Source organism: Peromyscus californicus, unplaced genomic scaffold (assembly GCF_007827085.1).
Source record: "Peromyscus californicus insignis strain IS unplaced genomic scaffold, ASM782708v3 Scaffold_20__1_contigs__length_68692818, whole genome shotgun sequence".
In the NCBI taxonomy this organism is placed as follows: Eukaryota; Metazoa; Chordata; class Mammalia; order Rodentia; family Cricetidae; genus Peromyscus; species Peromyscus californicus.
Window position 1 is genome coordinate 67235706 of NW_026294503.1, and position 25676 is coordinate 67261381.

The 25676-nt window shown below is 45.7% G+C and overlaps 1 protein-coding gene across 2 annotated transcripts in view; it reads left to right on the forward strand.

The window, feature by feature from the left end:
• Window positions 1-1636: 1636 nt before the first annotated feature.
• The window catches only part of Sp1 (Sp1 transcription factor), a 29955-nt gene continuing 5915 nt past the window's right edge, over window positions 1637-25676 (forward strand). The window contains exons 1-5 of one of the 2 annotated variants that reach the window (XM_052749084.1): window positions 1637-1729; window positions 3107-3267; window positions 3554-5063; window positions 19628-19796; window positions 25249-25448. In XM_052749084.1, coding sequence (XP_052605044.1) covers window positions 1723-1729; window positions 3107-3267; window positions 3554-5063; window positions 19628-19796; window positions 25249-25448 — 2047 coding nt within the window. In that variant the 5' untranslated portion in view covers window positions 1637-1722. Of the gene's footprint in view, window positions 1730-2207; window positions 2313-3106; window positions 3268-3553; window positions 5064-19627; window positions 19797-25248; window positions 25449-25676 lie in introns of those variants that run through there. The other variant, XM_052749085.1, reaches the window with a different exon arrangement.

Genomic DNA, 25676 nt, shown 5'->3' on the forward strand with positions numbered 1-25676 from the left:
AAGGTGTGTGCCACCACTGCCCGACCTGAGCTTGCCCTAAGTAGTACTAAACGCCTATCTAACTGGGACATCCAGAACAGATAAGTGAGCTGTCATTTAATTTCTCTTAGGCCATCAAAGCAGCAGCAGCAGCAGCAGCGGCCTCAGTTTCCATCTTTAAAGTGCTTTAAATCGACTCGAGGAGGACTCGGTTCGTTAAGACTCCTGTGTTCAGGAATGCTGAATTGTTGATCCTGCCGCGACACTTTTAATTCCAAGTGCCAAAGGTAGTGACACCCTGTCCCTGACGCACTATCCAGGCCTCCTCCCCTTAAACACCGGTAAAGGAGGCAAAATGGAGGCCAGGGACTCAAGAGCCTCGGGCGAAAATCGTTAACCTTTGTGATTGCAAAAGGAAGTAACCAGGTTACCGTGCTCTGTGCTGGAGCGGCGTTTACGAGTCAAGAGGGGGAAATGGACCCAGCTTCGGGGAGCTTCGCTGCAGGAAGTCCTGCAGCGTTCACCAGCCTCAGAGGGCACTCATGGGGAAAGGAACCCTGGCCCCAGACCTAGGACAGCTAGAGAAGATGGCGTTGGCTGGGGCTGCCCGAGAGCCTTCCATATTGGTCAGCTCAGCGCCGAGCTCTCGGGCGGGCGCCGTCACCGAGCTCTCGTCCCGCCCGCCGCCGCAGGGCTTCCACCCACGGCGAGGGGGAGCCGCCCACCCACCCTGGCGGGGCTGAGACTGGAGGGGCGCCGTGCACCCGCGGGGAGGCGGGAGCTCGGACGGCCCCGCGCGGCCCGGCAGCCCGCGCGCCGCGGCGCCGACACTTGGGGAGCTGCAGGGCTCGGCGGGAGCGGACAGCCTAACGACGTCAGGGCAGTCTCCCGAGCGGGGCCAACATGGCGGCGGACGCCCTTTTGGCACAGCCCGGTTCCCTCCTCACGATGGGCGGCCCTCGAAGCGACCATTGGCCAAGCTAGAGGCGGTGCCAGGGTTCTCTCGCTCCCCCATTGGCCCGAGTATCTGAGGGAGAAGCCAGGTCTCCTCTCCCCATTCCAAGTTCCAGCCTTCCCCTTCTACTCGGCGTTTAATTGGATGTTAGCGCATGTCAATACGAGCCCCGTTCCGGCTCTTGTCGGTGATGGTCCAATCGAAACTTTCCTAACTGCCCGCCTGAATTCTGATTGGCTTAGGTCGCTTGGTCCTCGCCCATTCCGGCCTATTTCTTACTCGACTCCTAAACGGACTTTGCCCAGGCATGCCCAAGATTCTAGTTGGTCGTTGTCCTGCCATTCTTATCTAAGCGCACCCTATCCCCGCCGTTCACGGAGCCCGCCTGGCGGTTCACTGGTCTCTCTCCAAGTCGATCGTCTTCACGTCCCGCCCACCCTTACTTCCTGAATCTCCCATTGGTTGTTAAAACCGAGGGGGCGGCCTTTCTGGGCGGACACCAGACACGCAACTCGGCCTTACACGCCTTAGCGAGGGAACGGGTCTTCCCATTGGGTAGGCTGCCCGCCTCTCTCCCGCAAGTCCCGCCTTTCTCCCTCCCTCATTGGGCGGGGCAGCAGATAAGGGGCGGGGACTAGGCCGGGCTTGTGGCGCGCTGCTCCCTCCTCCTTACCCCCCCCCTCCCTGTCCGGTCCGGGTTCGCTTGCCTCGTCAGCGTCCGCGTTTTTCCCGGCCCCCCCCAACCCCCCCGGACAGGACCCCCTTGAGCTCGCCCCTCAGCGGCCACCATGAGCGGTAAGGAGGAGTCCACTCCGAGTCGAGGGGTGGGACGGGAGTGAGGGGGCGCGCGCGAGGGCCGACCGGGCGGTCCCCGCTGTGAGGGGGGGCGGGCGGGAGGCGGCGGCGGCGGCCTTGGTCCCGCCCGGGGCGGAGGGAAGGGAGGGAGAAGGGGCAGTGGCGGGGCCTCGGAGGAGGAGGGGGATGGGCCACCCGCCCCGGGGGAGGGGGCAGCGTGGCCTCGCCCGCCCCCTGCCCGCCCCGGCCACGGGGGACGGGCCTTACCCCCCACTCCTCGGCCGGCCGCCGGAGGCTCCTCCCGTCGGGGGCCGGCGCCGCGGGGGCGGCCCGACCAGTGCAGGCCCCGCCTGGGCCAACCGCCTCCCCGGTCCGCCCTCCGGTCGCCGCCTGCCCCGGGCCCTCCCCCGCACCCCCGTACACTTCCCTTCCCCCATCTGACCCGCCCTTTCCACGCCCCTCACCCCGATACCGCCCCTTCCTCCTAGGGCCCGCCCTCTCAGACCCAAACCTGGATTCTGAGCCTAGACCACTTTAGACCCTTACCTGTGTTCTCAGATGTCTCCCCATCGGCACTGACGGGGTACTCTTTTCCTCTCCCTTCCTGTTTTGTTATTTTTTTTACACTTGCTCTTTCCCCATCTCTCTTAATCCTAATTTTAGCACATTTTCCATCCACCCACATGTTGGGTCTCCTCTTCCTCCCAGAATGCTTTTTTTCCCTTTTGAGACAGGGTCTGTGTGGTACTCGTTGGCTTGGAAGTTACTATGAAGATCAGACTTGTCTCAAACTTTTAGCTATCCTCCTGCCTCTTCTTCCTGAGTGATGGGATTACAGAGTGTCCCATCACTAAGGGCAACTTTTTATTATTCCTGAGACACTGCCCTCAAGTTCCCTTTCTCAGAAGTGTTATTAGTCTTGTTTAAGAGCAGGTCTCACTTTGTAACCTAGACAGACCTAGAACTGCTGAACCACCTACCTCATCCTTCCAAGTGCTGGGATTACAGGTGTGAGTCACCATGCCCGGCTCCTGAAGCCCTTTTTGAGTGATTTCTGGCTTTAATTTTGTGCATGGGAAAATAGTGACCCATCTTGGACACCATTGAGCCATGTGCCTGTCCTGCATGCCTAGGGCACTGGCATCCCAATATGTAGCTGAAAATTACTTTGAACTCTTGCTTCTGTTAATCTCCACTTCCAAATTCTGGGATTTCAGGCCTACCACCATATCCAGCCCTATTTTCTGTGATCTGCTTTTAACCATTCTATTAGTCATTGCTGCTTGTCAAAGCTGTATTTGAAACCTTAGGGAGGTGTTTTGTTGTTGTTGTTTTTTTTCCTCCCAACTTAAATTACTGTTTTATAATTATTTTTAGACCAAGATCACTCCATGGATGAAGTTACAGCCGTGGTGAAGATTGAAAAAGGTGTTGGTGGCAATAATGGGGGTAACGGTAATGGTGGTGGTGCGGCCTTTTCTCAGACTCGAAGCAGCAGCACAGGCAGTAGCAGCAGCAGTGGAGGCGGAGGAGGGCAGGTGAGTGATCAATCAAAGATGGGGAAGGTGTTGAGAGGGTCTAAATATCCTTAGAAAATTCCTTAATCAAATACACTGGGAAAAAAATACCGTAGAGAAGTACACACAGAAAGATAGGTGATCTAGAGGGTCCCCAAATATGAAAGTTGGAACAATACACAAAAGTCAGCATTTTGTTTCTGGATTTTGCTCTTTATATGCCTGCATTGTTGCTGTCTGTCTGTTGAATACTGCCCCCTAGGCCGGCTATTGGGTGCCACTAACTCCTTTCCTCTCTTCTGGCCAGGAATCCCAGCCATCTCCTTTGGCTCTGCTGGCAGCAACCTGCAGCAGAATTGAGTCACCCAATGAGAACAGCAACTCCCAGGGTCCGAGTCAGTCAGGGGGCACAGGTGAACTTGACCTCACAGCCACACAACTTTCACAGGGTGCCAATGGCTGGCAGATCATCTCTTCCTCCTCTGGGGCTACCCCTACCTCAAAGGAACAGAGTGGCAACAGTACCAATGGCAGCAATGGCAGTGAGTCTTCCAAGAATCGCACAGTCTCTGGTGGGCAGTATGTTGTGGCTGCTACCCCCAACTTACAAAACCAGCAAGTTCTGACAGGTCTACCTGGAGTAATGCCTAACATTCAGTATCAAGTAATCCCACAGTTCCAGACTGTTGATGGGCAGCAGCTGCAGTTTGCTGCCACTGGGGCCCAAGTGCAGCAGGATGGTTCTGGTCAAATACAGATCATACCGGGTGCAAACCAACAGATCATCACAAACAGAGGAAGTGGGGGCAACATAATTGCTGCTATGCCAAATCTACTCCAGCAGGCTGTCCCCCTCCAAGGCCTTGCTAATAATGTGCTCTCAGGACAGACTCAGTATGTGACCAATGTACCAGTGGCCCTGAATGGGAACATCACCTTGCTACCTGTCAACAGCGTTTCTGCAGCTACCTTGACTCCCAGCTCTCAGGCAGTCACGATCAGCAGTTCTGGATCCCAGGAGAGCGGCTCACAGCCTGTCACCTCAGGGACTGCCATCAGTTCTGCCAGCTTGGTGTCATCACAAGCTAGTTCCAGCTCCTTTTTCACCAATGCCAATAGCTACTCAACAACTACTACCACCAGCAACATGGGAATTATGAACTTTACCACCAGCGGATCATCAGGGACCAGTTCTCAAGGCCAGACACCCCAGAGGGTTGGTGGGCTGCAAGGGTCTGATTCTCTCAACATCCAGCAGAACCAGACATCAGGAGGCTCCCTGCAAGGAAGTCAGCAAAAAGAGGGGGAGCAGAGTCAGCAGACACAGCAACAACAAATTCTTATTCAGCCTCAGCTAGTTCAAGGGGGACAAGCTCTTCAGGCCCTCCAAGCAGCACCATTGTCAGGGCAGACTTTCACAACTCAAGCTATCTCCCAGGAAACCCTTCAGAACCTCCAGCTTCAGGCTGTGCAAAACTCTGGTCCCATCATCATTCGGACACCAACAGTGGGACCCAATGGACAGGTCAGCTGGCAGACCCTTCAGCTGCAGAATCTTCAAGTTCAGAATCCACAAGCCCAGACAATCACCTTGGCCCCTATGCAGGGCGTTTCATTGGGGCAGACTAGCAGCAGCAATACCACCCTTACACCCATTGCCTCAGCTTCCTCCATTCCTGCTGGCACAGTCACTGTGAATGCTGCTCAACTTTCCTCCATGCCAGGCCTCCAGACCATTAACCTCAGTGCATTGGGTACTTCAGGGATCCAGGTGCACCAGCTTCCAGGCCTGCCTTTGGCTATAGCAAATGCCCCAGGTAAGATATCCATTCTTCTGTATTTATTACAAACTAACTCTAATACTTCCCTGAAACTGTTGAATCTGAAGGAGGAAGTAGAGCTTTCTGAGATGTTTCCTCAAGGACTAATCAGTCAGGCAAGTGTAAAATGTTTCGTTCAAGACATTTTGAGCTGATTCAATAGCATTTTTTTTTTTCAGTTGATCTGATGAGAAAGGAGCATTTCTGAGTAGTGTCCTGTGGTCTCTACTTCCCAGTGTCTTGGTACCACAAAATAAAGTTTGGCGAGCTTTCTGTTTAGGGTCAGGTAGTAAACATTTTAGGCCTTGAGATCCACATATATTCTCAGTCATATTTCATATTCTTTTGGGTTTTCCCCTTACCCAGCAGTGATAGGGATTGCAAATAGGGCCTTCTGACTCTCCTGCATACTAGCCTGATATACCCCCAGCCACATGGTTTGCAATTTATTTTTCAAAAATACCCTTTGAAGAACTGAGGCAGTCGGATGGTGGTGGCTTATGTCTTTAATCCCAGCATTCGGGAGGCAGAGGCAGGCAGAGCTCCTCATTTACAAAGTGAGTTCCAGGACAGCCAGAGCTGTTACACAGAGAAACTCTGTCTCAAAAACAAACAAAAAAGAATGTAAAACTGGATCCTGGCCTGAAGGTGTTCACTTTTAATCCCAGCACTCAGGAGGGAGAGGCAGGTGGATCTTTGTGAGCTCAAAGCCAACCTGATCTACACAGTTCCAGGGCTATGTAGAGAGACCCTGTCTCAAAACAAACAAAGATTGTAAAACTGGGATTGGAGAGAAGGATGGTTCAGCAATTAAAAGCCCTGGCTACTGTTACAAAGGACCTGAGTTCAGTTCCCGGCATCCATGAGATGACTGACAACTCTGACTCCAGTCCCCGGGGATCCAACGCCCCCTCCTCTGGCCTACTTCTAGCACTGTAGAATGTGGAGTACAGACATTCAGGCAAACGCTAACACACCAAATAAAATTTAAACTAAATAGAATGTGAAAGACTAAATTTGCTAAGTAGTAAAGTGCTTGTTAGCAAGTGTCTGAACTCTGGATTCATCTCAGGACCATACCAATTTTTTGGGGGGGTTTTTGTGTAGCTTTGCGCCTTACCTGGATCTCTCTCTGTAGACCAGGCTGGCCTCAGTTTTTTGATTTTGTTTTCATTTTGTGAGTATGGGTGTTTCGCATGCATGTCCGTGGACCACGTAAGTTTGTGGTGCTCTTGGAGGCCAGAAAAGGGAGTCATCAAATACTCTGGAATTAGAGTTAGCCTGCCAGGTGGGTTCTGGGAGTCAAACCTGGTTCCTCTGAAAAAGCAGCCAGTGCTTTTTTTTTTGGCTGTCCTGGAACTCACCATGTAGAGCAGGCTGACCTTGAACTCACGAAGATCTGCCTGCCTCCATCCTTTAAAGAAGAGGTTTATTTTGACTGACAGTTTTGGTGATTAAATGTGTTGAATATACTACATTTTGGTGGAAAAGGCATGGTAACTGGGTTAGTACCTCCTTCCTTTAGTGACAAGAGCAGGAGGCAAGCAGCTCCCTCACATCTTGGTTCAGGAAACTAACTCAATAGCCTTCTTTTGGTCTGTGGATCTCATAGATTCCAGATTGTGATGATTCAACTTGAACAGTTTTCTCATGGGTTGTAACTCATAATTGAGGGGAAAATTACTTAATGGATTCCAGAAAGATTTTTCTTTTCTTTCTTTCTTTCTTTCTTTTTTTTTTTTTAAATTTTTACTTATGTATATGTGTTTCCGTCTGTCTGTATGTTTATGCAGTTTGAATGGGTGGGTGCCCCAGGAAGCTGGCAGGGGTCCTCAGATTCCCTAGAACTGGAATTCCAGGTATTTGTGAGCCACCTGGTGTGGGTGCTGGGATCCAAACACTTGTCCTCTGGAAGAGCAGCCAGTGCTCTTAACCACTGAGCCATCTCTCCAGCCCCTAGAAAATTTTCCACCAAGAAGAGTTTCTTGGTTTTGGTATTTTTTTTGTATTGTTTTGTTTTGTTTGTTCATTTGTTTGAGGCAGGATCTTACTAAGTAACCTTGGCTGTCCTGGAACTCTATGTAGACCAGGCTGACCTTGAACTCTGCCTCCTAGTGTTGGGATTAGCAGTGTGCACCAGCATACCTGACTTTCCTAGTTAGTCTTTAACACCCTGCCTTCTGTGCAAACTGAGTAATCATTGGCCATATAGTTATGGTGACCCATTCTTTTTTTTTTTTTTTTTGGTTTTTCGAGACAGGGTTTCTCTGTGTAGCTTTGCGCCTCTCCTGGAACTCACTTGGTAGCCCAGGCTGGCCTCGAACTCACAGAGATCCGCCTGGCTCTGCCTCCCGAGTGCTGGGATTAAAGGCGTGCGCCACCACCGCCCGGCTGGTGACCCATTCTTGTAATTTCACTACTTGGGAGACTGAGTAGGAGAATCCTGAGTTCAAAGACCAGACAGTTGCCAAGCAGTGGTAGCACATGCCTTTCTTTATTCCCAGCACTTGGGAGGCAGAGGCAGGTGAATCTCTTGAGTTTGAGGCTAGCCTCGTTTACAGAATGAGTTCCAGAACAGCCAGGGTTACACAGAAAAATCCTGCCTCAACAACACTTCCCTGACAAATCGAACAAAACAAAACACACACACACACAATCAATCAATCAATCAAATCAGTCATTCAAAGACTATGGGCTGCTGGCTATATAGAGAGGCCCTGTCTCAAAAAAGCAGTACAAAAAAAAAAAACTATGAAAAACAACAAAATGATTTTAGAAAGCCAAAAATCAGAACCACTAAATAAAAATGAAGCCTTTTTAGAATTTGTTATTTTACAATACATTGTGAGTCTGGTGTGTATCCTTGTCAGGGGAGGTTGAGGCAAGAGGATCAGTGCCAATTCGAGCTACATAGTGATTCCTTGTCTCCCTCCAAAGTAGTTTTGTTTGTTTGTGTTTTCTTCAAGACAGGGTTTCTCTGTGTAGCTTTGGAGCCTGTCCTGGATCTCACTATGTAGACCAGGCTGGCCTCGAACTCACAGAGATCCACCTGGCTCTGCCTCCTGAGTGCTGGGATTAAAGGCATGCGCCACCACTGCCTGGCCCAAAATAAGTTTTTAAAAAGTTATCATGTAGATCAACATGGAGGTAATACATTTTGGGGAAATTGGAATCGAGGTCTTTGGGGTTTTTTTTTTTTTTTTTTTTTTTTTTGGTTTTTCGAGACAGGGTTTCTCTGTGTAGCTTTGCGCCTTTCCTGGAACTCACTTGGTAGCCCAGGCTGGCCTCGAACTCACAGAGATCCTCCTGGCTCTGCCTCCCGAGTGCTGGGATTAAAGGCGTGCGCCACCACTGCCCAGCCTTGTTTGTTTGTTTTTGTTTTGTTTGTTTTTTCGAGACAGGGTTTTTCTGTGTAGCTCTGGCTGTCCTGGAACTTCCTTTGTAGAGGAGGCTGATCTCCAACTCACAGAGCTCTGCCTGCCTCTTGCTCCATGGTGTTGGGATTAAAAGAGTGTGCCACCACCACTCAGCATGGCACAGGGTCTTACTCTGTAGCCCAGACTAACATCATTCATTTATATGTGTGAGCCACTAACACTTAGAACTAATTTATAATAAAATACACACACACAAAAAAGCCGGGCTGTGGTAGTGAACACCTTTAATCCCAGCACTTCGGGAGGCAGAGGCAGGCGGATCTCTGTGATTTCTAGGCCAGCCTGATTTACAGTGTTCCAAGACAGCTAGAGCTACACAGAGAAACCTTGTCTTGAGAAACCAAAATGAAAAACAGAAACATTAATAAATAAGAAGATCATACCCCCCCCCCCAAGATAGGCGTTTCACTGTTACATTTCTTGGGGTGGCCTCAAATATTAGGCTCAAGTGATTCACCTGCTTCAACTTTCCTTAACTCCTGAATAGTTAGGACTATAGGTGCCACTGTTATATTTTTGAGACAGGGTTTTCCTATGTAGATCAGGCTGGCCTTGAACTCAAAAGGCTCCTCCTGTCTCTGCATCCAGAGTGTTGGGATTAAAGGCATGTGCTACCATGAACTGCTAGGCTAAAAATTTATGAGGGTAAGTTTTACAAAAGCTGACTTGAACAGCCTGGAAAATGAGACTCTCAGTAGGTAATCCATACCAGCATGCTTGTTTTCTCTTGTTTTTGAGCTTTATTTAGGAATTTCAATATTTAGAGGAGAGCAAGATCATGGAATTGTTCCAGCTAGTTTGTAGTTCCAGCTAGTTGAATCTCTGCAGTTTCTAAAAGGTTTGTTGTATTTTAGACTCTAGAGAGCAGTTATGAGGCATTTCCATTGCTCAATCATGCTTTGGGGGAACTTCGCCATTTAATATGTCAATAGGTTACAGCTACCTAGTTTATCGATGATCTTGAACTCTAGAAAATGCATGGTATATGCAATCTATCAGCAGTTTGACGGATGTGAGACACGGCCGGGCGGTGGTGGTGCACGCCTTTAATCCCAGCACTGGGGGGCAGAGCCAGGTGAATCTCTGTGAGTTCGAGGCCAGCCTGGTCTGCAGAGCGAGTTCCAGGAAAGGCGCAAAGCTACACAGAGAAACCCTGTCTCGAAAAACAAAAAAAAAAAAAAAAAAAAAGAGAATGAGATACTGAAACCTTAAAAAAAGAGAAATGTGAGCCGGGCGGTGGTGGCACACGCCTTTAATCCCAGCACTCGGGAGGCAGAGCCAGGCGGATCTCTGTGAGTTCGAGGCCAGCCTGGGCTACCAAGTGAGTCCCAGGAAAGGCGCAAAGCTACACAGAGAAACCCTGTCTCGAAAAACCGAAAAAGAAAAAAAAAAAAAAAAAGAGAAATGTGTGTGTGCAGATGACTGTGGAGTCAGGACAGCTTCATGGAATTGATTCTTTTTCACCTTTAAGTAAGCTCCAGGTGTTGAACTCAGATGGCTAGGCTTTTGCTTCACAAGCACCTTTACTGAGGAGCCATCTGGTTGAACTGGAAAAGTCGTTTTTTAAATTAAGATTGTTTTCTTCATTAACATGCATTTGAAGACACTTGATTTTTTTTTTTCCCCCTAAGACCTGATCTCTTGCAGTGTGTCTGAGGGGCTCCTTGAACTTGTGGTCTCCTTAACTTGCACCTCCAGGTGTGTACTACTGTACCTGGTTTTACTAGGTGCTGCCAGCCTTGAACCCAGAGTCTCATGAGTGCTAGGCAGGCACTCTACCAACTGAGCTACATTCCTAGTTTATAACTTAACTTTTTTATTTGTTGTTAAACTGGGCATAATTTTGTAGTACCCCCTTCCTTCCTTCCTTCTTTTTTTTTTTTTTTTTTTTTTTTTGCTTTTTGAGACAGGGTTTCACTGTGTAGCTTTGGAGCCTTTCCTAGAACTCACTCTGTAACCCAGGCTGGCCTCGAACTCACAGAGATCTGCCTGCCTCTGCCTCCTGAGTGCTGGGATTAAAGGGGTGCACTACCATGGCTGGCTCTTTTTTCTTTTTAATTGCATAGGTTTTATTTATTTATTTTTTGTTTGTTTTTGTTTTTTGAAACAGGCTTTCTCTGTGTAACATTCCTGGCTGTCCTGGAACATCCTCTCTAGACCAGGCTGACCTCAAACTCACAGAGGTCCTCCTGCCTCTGCCTCACAAGTGCTGGGATTAAAGTGGTACACCACCACTGCTTGGCTAGATTTTGTTTTGTTTTTTTTTTTTTTGTTTTTTTCGAGACAGGGTTTCTCTGTGTAGCTTTGCGCCTCTCCTGGAACTCACTTGGTAGCCTAGGCTGGCCTCGAACTCACAGAGATCTGCCTGGCTCTGCCTCCCGAGTGCTGGGATTAAAGGCGTGCATCACCACCGCCCGGCTAGATTTTATCTTTAATTAAAGATATAGTTCCCTGGAGACTTAGACTTCTAGCTGTTTAGTTGTTACAAAATTTTTTTTTTTTTTTTTTTTTTTTGGTTTTTCGAGACAGGGTTTCTCTGTGTAGCTTTGCACCTTTCCTGGAACTCACTTGGTAGTCTAGGCTGGCCTCGAACTCACAGAGATCCGCCTGGCTCTGCCTCCCGAGTGCTGGGATTAAAGGCGTGCATCACCACCGCCCGGCAGTTACAAAATATTTTACCCTCTTTTCTGATACAGTATTACTTATGTACTGGAAAATTCAAACATTAACAATACTTAAACCTGTGAAACAATCTTAATGTTCTAAGATGAAGTAGCCTTAGAAACTACAGCTTTGGGCCAAGTTTGGTGACTCAGACCTTTAATTACAGTTCTCTGGACTCATAGGCAGGCTAATCTTGCAGTTGGAGGTTAAGCTGGAGCTATATGCCCCAAGCTAGCCAGGGCACCAAACTGTTCTTAAAAGAGAAAAAGCCGGCCGCATGCCTTTAATCCTAGCATTTGGAAGGCAGAGGCAGGTGAATCTCTGTGAGTTTGAGGCCAGCCTAGGCTATAGAGTGAGTTCCAGGACAGCCAAAGCTACATACACAGAGAAACCCTGTCTCGGAAACCCACCCCCCCAAAAAAAAAGAAAAGAAAAAGAAAAAGCCAGACTGTGGTGGCACTCCTTTAGTCCCGGCACTGGGGAGGCAGAGGCAGGCAATCTCTGTGAGTTCGAAACCAGCCTGGTCTACAGAGTGAATTCCAGGACAGCCAAAGCAACACAGAGAAACCCTGTCTTGAACAACAAAACAAGTGAGAGACAGACTATTTACTATAGTGTTCTTCATGCTCATTCATTTAGTCTGTTTACATTGAACGTAAAAGATATTTTTAAAATGCTTGCTTAAGGTTTCTTGTTGATTTTTACTCTTTACTTTTGTGCTGAATACACAAGCAAAGGCATAAATCTAGAACCAAGATAAACCCCATATTTCTGTGTCCCATGTTTTTCAGGCTTTGCTCCTGGTGGGTGGTAGTGAGGGAGGGGACCACCCTGCTAACTGAGGTTAGTTTCCAAAAGTGAAATGATACTTAAGTTCCTAGAGTTGTTTTTTTTTTTTTTTTTACTTGTTTTTAAATAATCCATATCCTCTTTGTATTTTAATCAACACCTTTGTCTTTTTAGCAGTAACCTTTTCTCTCATTTTGTAGTCTTAATTTTCAAATCTCTCCCCTCTCGGCCTCTGTCAAACACTGAAAACTTGCCTTCTTGGGTGTGCATGGGGGCAGCTTTGAACAATTGAGTTTGGTTGACTCCTTGGGAGTTCTAATAGAGAATGCAGGGCTGGGCTTTGGCATGAGAATAGAACAGATTATCTTGATGTCTATAATTCACTCATGAAGAAAATTTCAGGCACTAAAAATAAAAATTCTACATCTGCTAAGTTTTATTGGGGTCAGGAAAATGTTTTGTCTTACAGTTCGGTTGAATGTGATACTGGGATTGGTTTACCAGCAGTCTCACTAAAGTTGGGGTCAGATTGCCGAGACCTAATATGTTTAAAAAAAAAAAAAAGTTGTGTTTTCGCCTAGTGCATGTGAACATTAGAATTCATTGTTTAGATTGGAAAAATGTCTTAAAAAATTAGCATTTTCTGCAAAAAGTCATGAGAAATATTTCTTTTTTTTTTTTGGTTTTTTGAGACAGGGCTTCTCTGTGTAGCTTTGCGCCTTTCCTGGGACTCACTTGGTAGTCCAGGCTGGCCTCGAACTTACAGAGATCCGCCTGGCTCTGCCTCCCGAGTGCTGGGATTAAAGGCGTGCGCCACCACCGCCCGGCCCGAAATATTTCTATTTTAAGATAATATAGTTTATGAAATGAAACATGTTTCTGAATCTTTTCCACTAATAGTACACTTTGGTTTTTTTCGAGACAGGGTTTCTTTTTGTAGTTTTGGTGCCTGTCCTGGATCTCGCTCTGTAGCCCAGGCTGGCCTCGAACTCACAGAGATCCGCCTGGCTCTGCCTCCCGAGTGCTGGGATTAAAGGCGTGCGCCACCACCGCCCGGCCCAATGGCTTTTTCTAAATGACAACATTGTTAAGTCATGCTGCCTTATGCATTCAGTGTGGCCATTTTAACTCAAGTAACTGAGTAGGGATATGGTAGCACCAGCCTTAAATCCAAAGCACTTGGGAGGCAGGAGGATTTGGAGTTTAAAATCGTCTTCAGCTGAGTTGTTAGAGACCAGCCCGTTTTCAACAACAACAAAACTAAACAAAACCTTGTATAGAATTTTCCCCTTTGAAGACCAGAAAATGTTCTTTCTGTTCTCTCCTCTCCCCTTCTAGTTCCAGGGTGTTATGTAACACAGGTTGGCCTCTAGCTGTGTAGTGAGAGGCTGAACTTCAAAGCCTGATCCTACAGCCTCTACTTCTCAAGTTTCTGTGATTATGGGTGTGGCCTCAACACCCAATGAAAACTGTTTCTGTGTAAAGCTTTTTCTTCTTTTTTTTACTTTATGTGCACAAGTGTTTTGTCTGTCTGTGTGAGGGTGTCAGATTCCCCAGAACTGGAGTTGCAGGGTTGTGAGTTGCTATGTGGGTGCTGAGAACCCAGATCCTCTAAAAGTACTTAGATTTTAAGACAGCTCTTAACCATGGAGCTGTCTCTCCATCCCCCTTGTAGAAAGTTTTTAAGTGAACTTGGAGAATTGGTTGCAAATCTGGATTTTAACTTGTTTTTTTACATGTGCATTCCTGTTTTTTAGGCTGGGTGGTATTACTTGTTATACAAGTTTGGATTTGCATATCTAATTTTTGTGTGCTTACCTTCTTACCTGTGTGCAAAAGAAATGATAGCTGAACTACTTTGAAGTTGTTTTTTAAAACAGGAAATACCTAGGTAACTTTTATAAGATTTATTTTTATTATTTTATGTGTATGAGTGTTTTGCCTGCATGTGTGCCTATGTGCCACATACGTGTTTGGAACTCACTCTGTAGACCAGGCTGGCCTCTAACTCAGTGATCCGCTTGCCTTTGTCTCCTGAGTGTTGCTTTGTTTTTTTAATGTGTATGGGTGTGTTTTGCCTGCATGTATATCTGTGCACTTACATGCCTGGTGTACACAGAAGTCAAAAGAAGATGTCAGATCCTTCAGAACTGGAGTTTCAGATGGTTGTGAGCTGCCATGTGGGAGTTGGGAGTTGAATCCAGGTCTTCTGGAAGAGCAGCCAGTATTCTTAACTACTGAGCCATCTCTCTTGCCTTTGACTTTTTGTGTTATTTTATTTTATTTCTTTCATGTAGTCCAGACTAGCCTTAAACTCACTGTGTAGCTGATAAAGACCTTGAACTTTGTGTGTGTGTTAAGTGAACCTACACTCACGTGCCTGCATGCAGAGGTCCTAATAAGACCTCAGGTGTCTTTATCTCTGTCAGCTCTATTGTCTTGAGACAGGGTCTCTCTCTGAACTAGAAGTTCATATTTTCAGCTAAGCTGGCTGGCTGGCCATTTTGTTTCTAGGATCTGCCTGCCTCTGCCCACCTCCCTCATTGCTGGGGCTACACAAATATTGTGTAGTCATGCACAGCTGTCATATGGGTACTGGAGATTTGAACTCAGTTACTTAGGTTTATATAACAATCATTCTTACCTAATGAGCTATCTTTCTAGCACCAGAACCTTAAATTTCTGATATTCTTCTATTATCTACCCAGTGCTGAGTTTATAAATACCTACTGCTGTACCCAATTTATGCAGTACTGAGGATCAAACGCAGGACTTAATGTATGCTAGGTAAGCACTCTGCATTCCAACCTCTGACTGCCTTTCTTATTTTTTCTCTGAGAAGCTATTGTTAACAACAAACTTACCTTATTGTTCTTAATCTGTTCCATGTGATTCTGGATATTGCCTTCAGGTCTCCTTTTTCCTAATTTTTGAGGCTATATAGTAAAGGATGACCTTGAATTCTTGATCTGCCTGCTCTTATCTCCCAGGTATATATCTCCACAAGTTATAGGTATATATCACCACACTGAGTGTTTATTGTTGTTTTTGAGACTGATATTATGCTATAGCCCAGACTAACTTAGAACTAACTAGAGCCTGGCCTGAAACTAGCTCTGTAGACCAGGCTGGCCTCAAACTCACAGAGATCCACCTGCCTCTGCCTCCTGAGTGCTGGGATTAAAGGCGTGCACCACTACCACACGGCAAAAAAGTTTTTAAAAATAATTTAAAAACGATTTCATTTTTTAAAAAATTTTTATGTATGCCTCTGTACTGTGTGCTTATGTCCACAGAAGCCATAAGAGGTTGGCAGATCCCCTAAACTGGAGTTAAAAGATAGTTATGAGAGACCGTGTAGGTGCTTGGAATCTAGACTGAGTCCTCTGGAAGGAAAGTCAGTGTTCTTAACCATCTCCCTAGATTTTGATTCTGCAAGCCTACATGCTATAGCTACTATCTGACATGCTGGAGGTTATGAATGAAACCTAGAGTACTTGGCTTGAATGGTTTTATTTCTGTATTTACTTATTTATTTATTTATTTATATTTACTTATTTTAAATTTTTTATTTATTTGTATTTTATGTATGAGTGCTCTGCATGCCAGAAGAGGGCATCAGATCCTATTATAGATAGTTGTGAGCCACCATGTGGTTGTTGGGAATTGAACTCAAGACCTCTAGAAGAGCAGCCAGTGCTCTTAACCGCTGAGCCATCTCTCCAGCCTCTTGTTTATTTACTTATTTGGGTTTTTGAGACAGGGTTTCTCTGTGTAGCTTTGGTGCCTGTCCTGGATCTCTCTCTGTAGACCAGGCTGACCTCTAATTCACAGAGATCCGCTCTGCCTCCCAAGTGCTGGGATTAAAGGCGTGCGCCACCACCGCCCAGCTTTATTTTATTTTTTTAAAATGTTTTTATTTTTATTTTATGTGCATTAGTGTTTTGCTTGCATGTATGTCTGGGTGAGGGTGATAGGTCCCCTGGAACTGGAGTTACAGACAACTGTGAGCCGTTATGTGGGTACTGGGAATTGAACTTGGGATCCTCTGGAAGGACAGTCAGTGCTAGAGCCATCTCTGAGCCATCTCTCCAGCTCCTGTGTATTTAATTTTGAGGCAGGATTTTATTATGTAGCCCAGACTGGCTTCAATGTTTATCCTCTTGCTCTATCTCTTCAGTAATGAAAATGGTTTGGTTTTTATTGTTATTATTATTATTGTTGTTGTTATTATTTTTTTAGGTTTTTTTTGTTTTTTAAGATTTATTATTATGTATACAGTGTTCTGCCTGTATGCCAAAAGAGGGTGTCAGATCTCATTACAGATGGTTGTGAGCTACCATGTGGTTGATGGGAATAGAACTCAGGTCCTCTGCAAGAACAGCCAGTGCTCTTAACCTCTGAGCCATCTCTCCAGCCCCCTTTTTAGTTTTGGTTTTTTTTTGTTTTTTTTTTTTTTTTGGTTTTTCGAGACAGGGTTTCTCTGTGTAGCTTTGCGCCTTTCCTGGAACTCACTTGGTAGCCCAGGCTGGCCTCGAACTCACAGAGATCCGCCTGGCTCTGCCTCCCGAGTGCTGGGATTAAAGGCGTGCGCCACCACCGCCCGGCCCCTTTTTAGTTTTTTGAGACAGGATTTCTCTGTTTAGTTTTCGAGCTGTCTTGTATCTTGCTGTGTACACCAGGCTGGTTTGTTTTTGAGGCAGGGTTTCTTTGGAGCACTGGCTGTCCCAGAACTTGCTATGTAGACAAGAGTGGTCTTGAACTCACAGAGATCCCACCTGCCTCTGCCTCTTGAGTGCTGGGAGTAAAGGCGAGTGTCACCACACCTGGCTTTGATACTATTGTGCTGCTGTTGTGATTGAGAATGAATTGATGCTGAAAGTACACAATAGCCAGGAATGGTGGCTTGTGTCTATAATCCTAGCAGTTGGGAAGTTGAGTCAGGTTGTTGCTTTGTTTTATTTTGTTTTGTTATGACACAATCTGTGTAGCTCAGGCTGTCATTGAATTCATTATGCAACAGAGACCTGAAGACTGGCCATGTTCCTGCCACTGCACTGTCTTGAGTGCTGGAATTATAGGCATTCAGCATCATGACTTGCCCTACCCTTTGATTCTTGATGAATGAGAAAATTCAAGCCTTAGTTGGGAACATAACCAAAATTGAAATTATTATTTAGATTTGATGGAGAGACTTCCAAAATTCCTTCTATATTCCTAAAATTTGTGCAGGCCCTTTCTCTTTTCTCCTTTTTGTCTTAAGCCTGTAGAGAAGGGTAGTATAATAGTCACAGTGACATCTAGTGGGGATAGCCATTAACACCGTTTTACTGATTGCTTAGCTCTATGGAAAACTACCCATTTTCTGGGGCAGTTTTAAATCTCTGTGGGGTGGGGAAGAAATGATAATATACTGAAGAGAGAGTTACACAGTCTAAACTTTTGGTTCTGTAGATATTTTCACTGATAAAAAATTTTAACTACATACAGAAATCAGAAAATATAAAGGGGAGGGGAAAAGTAAGGCTTCCCATCACAGTCACCGATTAGACTATGTTTATAGCCCAGGCTGGTCTCGGTTTCCCCCGTCGTCCTGCATCTGCCTGCTGGTGCTGAGATTACTGCCATGCTCCACTATTCTGTTCCCGGTGTGAATGGTCAGAGGTTTTCTTGTGTAATTGGATAATTGGATTTTCTTTTTCTTTATATGTTTTTTGGGTCCGGGTTTCTCTCTCTAGTCCTGGCTGTCTTGGAACTTGCTTTGTAGACTAGGTGAAAAGCTCAGAGATTCGCCTGCCTCTGCCTCCAAAGCGCTGTAATTAAAGGCATTCCCCACCACACCTGGCCAAGAGAACCAGTTTTAAGTAGATGTAAAATACATTTAAGTCTGTGCATCACATGCATGCCTAAGGCCTATAGAGATCAGAAGACAATGTCAAATGCCCTGGAACTGGAGTTACAGACAATGGTGAGCACTCATTACACTTATCTGCTGAGCCATCTTTCCAGCATCCATGCCTAGCTTTTTTCTTCCTAGGATGCCCAGGGTTTTCTTCTTTGCTTTTCCTAGTGCTCTGTGCTTGATCTGCCATATATCTTCAGCCCTCTTCACATTTTGGGGTTGGGGGGAGGGGAGAGGAGGTTCTCATTAAGTTGCCCATGTTATCTTCTGATTTCTCAGGCACCCCAAATGCATGCAATACACTTCTACACATAAATGAATCTAAAATAAAAATAACCTTCATCAGATTGCTTGTAGATAAGTCTGTAGGCCATTTTCCTGATTAATTGTTTCATAGGAGGACCCAGCACACGGAGGGCTGGGTCTCTCTGAGGTAGGTTGTCCTAGATGGTATAAGAAACCAGGATAAGCAAGTCTTGGAGATTAAGCCAATTCTGCCCCTTGATTCTTGCCTCAAGTTCCTGCTCTGATTTCCCTCATGATGGAGTATAACTGAAGAGTTGTAAGATGAAATAAACACTTTGCTTCTCAAGTTGGTTATTTTTATGCTTATCACAGCAAGATGACAGATAGGAAACCAAAAGCCCAAGCAGAGTCTTTGGAAATCTATAGAAACTAGCCTTTGGACTGGTAGAACGTTTGTCTACTGTTTAGAAGCCCTGGGCTCAGTCCCTAGAATGGTGATTTGTTTTGTTTTAGTTGCTGACATTTTAATTTCATCATGCTTTAGTAATTCCCAAGGTTTTGACTCTTTGTGATCTTCTTGGAAGGTCATGGCTTTAGCCACACTTCTTTACTTTGAAGAAACTGAAAAGATTTAACATTTATAGTTGTTTCAGAAATTGATGCTAGAGGCAACAACTGGGTTTGCCCGAGACTGTCATTAAACTATGCCTCTGGTTTCCTAGTTATTTTCATCATAGGAAGGCCAATCTCTAATTTATCTCAGTGCATAACTATACCATGTTTTAAGATTAAACTGTTCTTTTCTAAAACTGTTAGTTACTAAAGGGGGTAGGGCACAAATTCCAATATGATGGTGATGTCATGTTGGCCTTTGTATTTGACATGGTCTTAACTCTTTAGCCAAGGTTAACTTGGAACTACTGTATAAACTTGAACCTGTAGTCCTTTGGAAGTCCCTCAGGTACTTATTTGAGAGGTTGAGTCAGAAGATTGCTTGAGCCTAGGAGTTCAAGGCCAACCTGGGCAAATACAGCAAGACCTTACGTCAGAATTAAAAAAAGAGATCTTGAAGAAATCTTGCCACATGAGTTAGTGAGATGACATTGTATGTAAAGGCACTCACTGTCAAGGCTGACAGCCTGAGATTAATTCCTGGAACCCATGTGGTGGAAGAGAACTGATTTCTAAAGGTTGTCCTCTGGCTTGGACAAGCATACTACACATTCCGCTCATGGAAGAAAGAACTGTAAATAAAAGTTGGTACTGTGAATGTGATCTGTCAGTGAGTTTTCTTTTCTTTCTGTTTTTGTTTTTTTCTTTCAAGACAGGGTTTCTCTGTCTACCAGCCCTGGCTGTCCTGGATCTCACTCTGTAGACCAGGCTGGCCTCACAGAGATCCACTTGCCTCTGCCTCCCGAGTGCTGGGATTGCAGGTGTGCACCACGACCGCCCAGCTTCAGTGCGGTTTCTAGAGCTGCTCTGTCCTACTCACTGCCACCATTCTCCTTTTCTTTTTCTTTTAGGTGATCATGGAGCTCAGCTTGGCCTCCATGGATCTGGTGGTGATGGGATGCATGATGAGACAGCAGGTGGAGAAGAAGGAGAGAACAGCCCTGATCCCCAACCCCAAGCTGGTCGGAGGACTCGGCGGGAAGCATGTACATGCCCCTACTGTAAAGACAGTGAAGGAAGGTGAGTTCATTTTCTTGGCTATAGGATTTGTTTTGTTTTTTGAATATAAATAAGTAATGGACTTAGAAGTAAGAAGAAAAGGGTATATTTTTATTATTTAAGACAGGAGGGAGCCAAGCATGGTGGCTGACGCCTTTAGTTCTAGCACTTGGAAGGCAGAGGCAGGTTTAGTCTACAAAGTGAGTTCTGGGATAGCCAGCGCTTTACACAGAGAAACACTGTTTATGAAGCAACAACAACAAAAAAAAATCAAACAAACATAGAAGGGGCTGGGTGTATAGCTCAATTGGTAAAGGGTTTACCTAGCATTTATGGAGTCCCGAGTTTGAATCCCAGCACTACATAAAGCAGTTGTGGTCACACATGCCTATAATCCCATGTTGTGTGACAGACTCTTCCTGTCTGTCATGCAACACATAACACATACCTACTTAACCCCAGAATGTGTAGAGTGTATAAAGTGAGGGTTTTGACACCAGATGTATTAAGTGAGGACATGACCCCTCCAAGGTATGGTTGAGGGGAAGTTTTTATTGTAGATGTAAGGGAGAATACACCCAGAGTCCAGAGCAGGGAGAGAAAGTAAACATGGCCAGCAGATTGGACCCAGCCATGAGAGGAGAGCGAAGGGGGAAGAGAGTGAGAGAGGAGGACAAAGAGGGGAAGATGAAACGTGAGAGGCAAGAGAGTGTCTGTTGAAAATGGCAGGGTTGTGTGGAAATGAGAAGCTGGTGAGGAAAGCCTCTGATCTGGAGAAGTGTAGGGTAGGGGTGGGGTGAGAAGAGCCAGGATGAACTCTGTAACAGGTATTTGCTATGTTGAGAGAGCCTGGAGGCCAGCATGTGCTTTGGTGTGCTAATAGGCACCACAGTTAGCCATTTGTACCTAACAAGGATCCCATGACAGAACAAATATGGTACCAACAAAGCCCAACTCAGTAAACCAGGGAGTTTTATTGGGGTTAGTTAAAGGAATACGGGGCGAGGAGTAACTTACAGAGAAGGAGCAGAAGTGACTCAAAGACAACCGAATCCCCAAAGCCTACCCAGCGTGGACGACAGCTTAGAAAAGCTGGAGATCTGGAGCACACTACACTGCACAGCACGCAGGCAGCCCAGTGGGTGACGTGTACCCCTTCCATGCAGAGCAGTTGGTCTAAGCCCCTTCAAGGCAGCTCTCTGGGCTCTTGAGAGTCTTCTCTTTTGCAGCTTGGCTTGTCTGAGAGTAACTCTCAGCAGTATCTTTTACTCTTGGAAGGGGCCTTGTGAGTGTGATCAGTTTCAGGGGCTTTCTGAAACTTTTTTGAGTTGTTCATCCTCTGAGAGATAGTGTTTTAACCCCGAGGATATTGATTCCTACACCACATCCCAGCATTTGGGAGGTGGGATCAGAAATATATTTTACATCTGGTTCTCTGGCCAGGTGTGCTGGTTTATGCCTTTCATCTCAGCACTTGGAGACAGAGACAGGCCAGTCTCTAAGTTTAAGGCCAGTCTGGTCTACAGAGTGAGTTTTATGAGACAAGGTCTCACTATTCGACCTCATAGAGATCTTTTTGATTTTTCAAGACAGAGTTTCTCTCTGTAACAGTCCTGGCTGTCCTGAAACTCTGGCTTTGTAGACCAGGCTAGCCTTGAGATTCACCTGCCTCTGCCTCCCAAGTGCTGGGATTAAAGGCTATTGTAGAGATCTCTTACTTCTGCCTCCCAAGTATTGGAATGAAAGACATGTGTAACCACACTCAGTAGCCCTTATTTTATTTATTTATTTTTTTGAGACAAGGTCTTTATATAGCCCTGGCTGTTCTAGAACTCTATTCAGACCTGACTGGCCTCGAATTCGCAGAGATACTCCTGCCCCTGCCTCCCCAGTGTTTGTATTAAAGATGTGAGACACCCCACCCAGCTCCTTGTTTTATTTTACATGGACTCAGGGTCTTGCTACATATCCTTGCTTGACCTTGAATTTTTGGTTCTTGTGTCTTAGTCTCCCAAGTAGCTGAGATTATAAGGATGAACCTCCATTCCTTTCTTTTACCCTTAAGATTTAGGCCTGGAGTAATGGCTTAGGTTTTTTTGTTTTGTCTGAAGTTTGGTTTTTTTGAGATAGGATTTCTCTATGTAGTTTTGACTATCCTGGAACTTGTTCTTGCACATAAAAATAAATAAAAAGAGAGCAAGTGCTGTGGGATAATGCTCTTGTACAAATAAAAGCTCTTGTTAATAACATGCTGATTGGCCAGTAGCCAGGTAGGAAGTAGAGGTGGGGCAAACAGAAGAGGAGAAGGCTGGGAAGAGGAAGAGCAAAGTTAGGAGTCACCAGCCAGACACAGAGGAAGCAAGATGACAAGGCAGAACTGAGAAAAGGTACCAAGCCACGTGGCTAAACATAGATAAGAATTATAGGTTAATTTAAGTGTAAGAGCTGGTCAGTAATAAGCCTGAGCTAATGGCTGAGCAGTTATAATTAATATATGCTTCTGAATGGTTATTTTATTTTATTTTTTGGTTTTTCGAGACAGGGTATCTCTCTGTAGTTTTGGTGCCTGTCCTGGATCTCGCTCTGTAGACCAGGCTGGCCTCAGACTCACGGAGATCAACCTGGCTCTGCCTCCCGAGTGGTGGGATTAAAGGCATGCACCACCGCCACTCAGCTGAAGTTTCCACAGGGGGGCCAGGTGAGACCCGAGAAACATTCCAGCTGCAAACAAGGACTAGTAAGGTATAGCTTCATGGTACAACACTTGCATTTCAAAAAAGTATGTAAGAGAGTCAGTGAAGCCAGGTTTGTTAGTGATACACACCTGCTACCCTCGCACTTGCAAGGTATAGGTAGAAAATTGCAAATTTGAGGCCAATTTAGTGTAAAAGCCAGGCAGCTCAGTGGGTAAGAGTACTTGCTATGAAAATAAGAGGACCTGAGTTCAAGTCTTAGTACCTCTCACTCACCCTTTTGGAGGAGTAGGACAGGGTTTCTCTATGTAGCCCTGCCTGTCCTGCAACTTACTATGTTGACCAGACTAGCCTAGAACTGCACCACTACAAACTGGCTAGTCCCCAGTTTTTTTTTTTTTCCTTCAAGACAGGATTTCTCTATGTAGCTTTTCACCTTTCCTGGAACTCACTATGTAGCCCAGGTTGGCCTCGAACTCACAAAGATACACGCCTGTCTCTGCCTCCCGAGTGCTGGGATTAAAGGCGTGCACCACCACTGCCTGACTAGCCCCCATTTTTAAAAACATCTCTGAGGAAGGTAATCTATAAGTTGGATTTTGGAAGCTAAGAACTACAATCAGCTGAAGATTTATCATTGATGCCAAGTGTGGTGGTGGCTCATACCTATATAATTCCCGTGCTTGGAAGGTAGAAAAAAGAAGACCAAGAGATCAAAGTTAGTCTTGGCTATCTATATAGTAAGTTTGAGGCCAGCCTAAGCTATATGAGATCCAGCCTCAAAGCTCTTTTCCATCCGCCGCCCCCCCCCCCAAAAAAAAAGCGTGTACAGGGTTGGAGGGAATGCAGATTATAACTTAGTATAAGAGATCCTGGGATGGAAAGATGGCTCGGTGTTTAAGAGCACTGACTGCTCTTCCAGAGGACCCAGGTTCAATTCCTAGTACCCACATGGCAGCACACAACTGTCTGTAACTCCAGTTCCAGGGGACCTGAAACCCATGGCAAGACACTAATGCACATAAAATAAAATAATAATAAAAAGAGCTTGCCTAGCCTGCTTAATCAAGATTTCAAAGGCAGCCTGTGTGTTACATAAGATATTTTCAAAAAACAAACAAAACAAAACAAAACCACAAAGAAATAGGGGCGCGCAGAGATGGCAATAGTTAAGAACTTGCTACCTAAGCCGGGCGGTGGTGGCGCACGCCTTTAATCCCAGCACTTGGGAGGCAGAGCCAGGTGGATCTCTGTGAGTTCGAGGCCAGCCTGGGCTACCAAGTGAGTTCCAGGAAAGGCGCAAAGCTACACAGAGAAACCCTGTCTCGAGAAAGAAAAAAAAAAAAAAAGAACTTGCTACCTGAGTTCAGTTCCTGGCACCCTGCCTACGACTCCAGCTACAGGGATCTGATGCCTCTGGCTTCTTCAGGCACCTGTACTCACATGCACACACCCACACACAGACAAATACTTTCTTTCTTTTTTTTTTTTAAAGAACATTACGATTTATTTATTTATTATGTATACAGTATTCTGCCTGCATGTGTCCCTGCAGGCCAGAAGAGGGTACCAGATCTCATTACAGATGGTTGTGAGCCACCATGTGGTTGCTGGGAATTGAACTCAGGACCTCTGGAAGAGCAGTCAGTGCTCTTAACCACTGAACCATCTCTCCAGCCCTTTTCTTTCTTTTTTTAAAAGGTTTATTTGTGTATGTCCCTGCAGCTAATAGGCCAGAAGAGGGCTTTAGATTCTCTGAATCTGGAGGTGTGAGCTACCCGGTGTAGTTTCTAAGAATCAAACCTCAGTTCTCTGGAAGAGCAAAAGCACCACTGGACCATCTTCCAGCTCCCAATGAAAATAAATGTCTAAGCCGGCCAGTGGTGGCACATGCCTTTAATCCCAGCACTCAGAAGGCACAGCCAGGAGGATCTCTGTGAGTTCGAGGTCAGCCTGGTCTACAAAGTGAGATCCAGGACAGGCACCAAAACTATATGGAGAAACCCTATCTTGGAAAAGCAAAAAAAAAAAGAAGCACAAGCTGGATGTGGTAGTGCACACCTTTAATCCTAGTACTGAGGCAGAGAGCTCTCTGAGTTCTAGGATAGCCAGGGCTCCACAGAGAAACCCTGTCTAAAAACAAACAAACAAACAAAACTATAGGGTCTAGAGCAATGGCTCATTGGCTAAGAGCACTGGCTGTTCTTCCAGAGGATTGGTTTCAATTCCCAGCACCCACATGGTAGCTCACAACCATCTCTAACTACAGTTCCAGGAGATCTCACATTTTCTTCTAACCTCCTTCGGTACCAGGCCTGCTGTGGTGCACATACATATGTGCAGACAAAATACTCATAAAATAAATAAAGGTTAAAAAATATTTTTTAAAAAAGTAAATCTTAGTGGCAGGTATGGTGGCACACACACTTTTTTGGTTTTTGTTTTTTTTTTTTCAAGACAGAGTTTCTCTGTGTAGCTTTGGAGCCTGTCCTGGAACGAACTCTGTAGACCAGGCTGGCCTCGAACTCAGAGAGATCTGCCTGCTTCTGCCTCCCGAGTGTTGGGATTAAAGGTGGGTGGCACAGCAAGCAGAGGCAGGTGAATTTGAGAGTTCAAAGGCAGCCTGGTCAACTTAATGGAGTTCCAGGACAGCCAGAGCTACATAGAGACCCTGTATCCAAAACAAACAAAAGAAGAATGGGTTAGGTAATGCTGCTGACACTTCTTGGTTCCTTAATGTCTGTCTCCAGAGTGATCAATCACTATGTTCTCATTCTTAGAGCCTCTGGAGATCCTGGTAAAAAGAAACAGCACATTTGTCACATCCAAGGATGTGGCAAAGTATATGGCAAGACCTCACATCTCCGTGCACACTTGCGCTGGCATACAGGGGAGAGGCCGTTCATGTGTAACTGGTCATACTGTGGGAAGCGCTTCACACGTTCAGATGAGCTTCAGAGACATAAACGCACACATACAGGTGAGTAAGACCCAAGGAAGAGAAGAAGAGAAATAGACAAAAAGGGAAGACAGGATACGCCTATGAAGTGAATGCAAATCCTGAACAACTTACATGTGAAACTGAGTGTGTCTCAAAGAGCACTTGGATTAATCTGGGAGGTTTTAAGAAGAAGCTCCATTTTAACTGGGATTTTTTTAAAGATTTATCTATTTATTATGTATACAGTGTTCTGCCTGCATGTATACA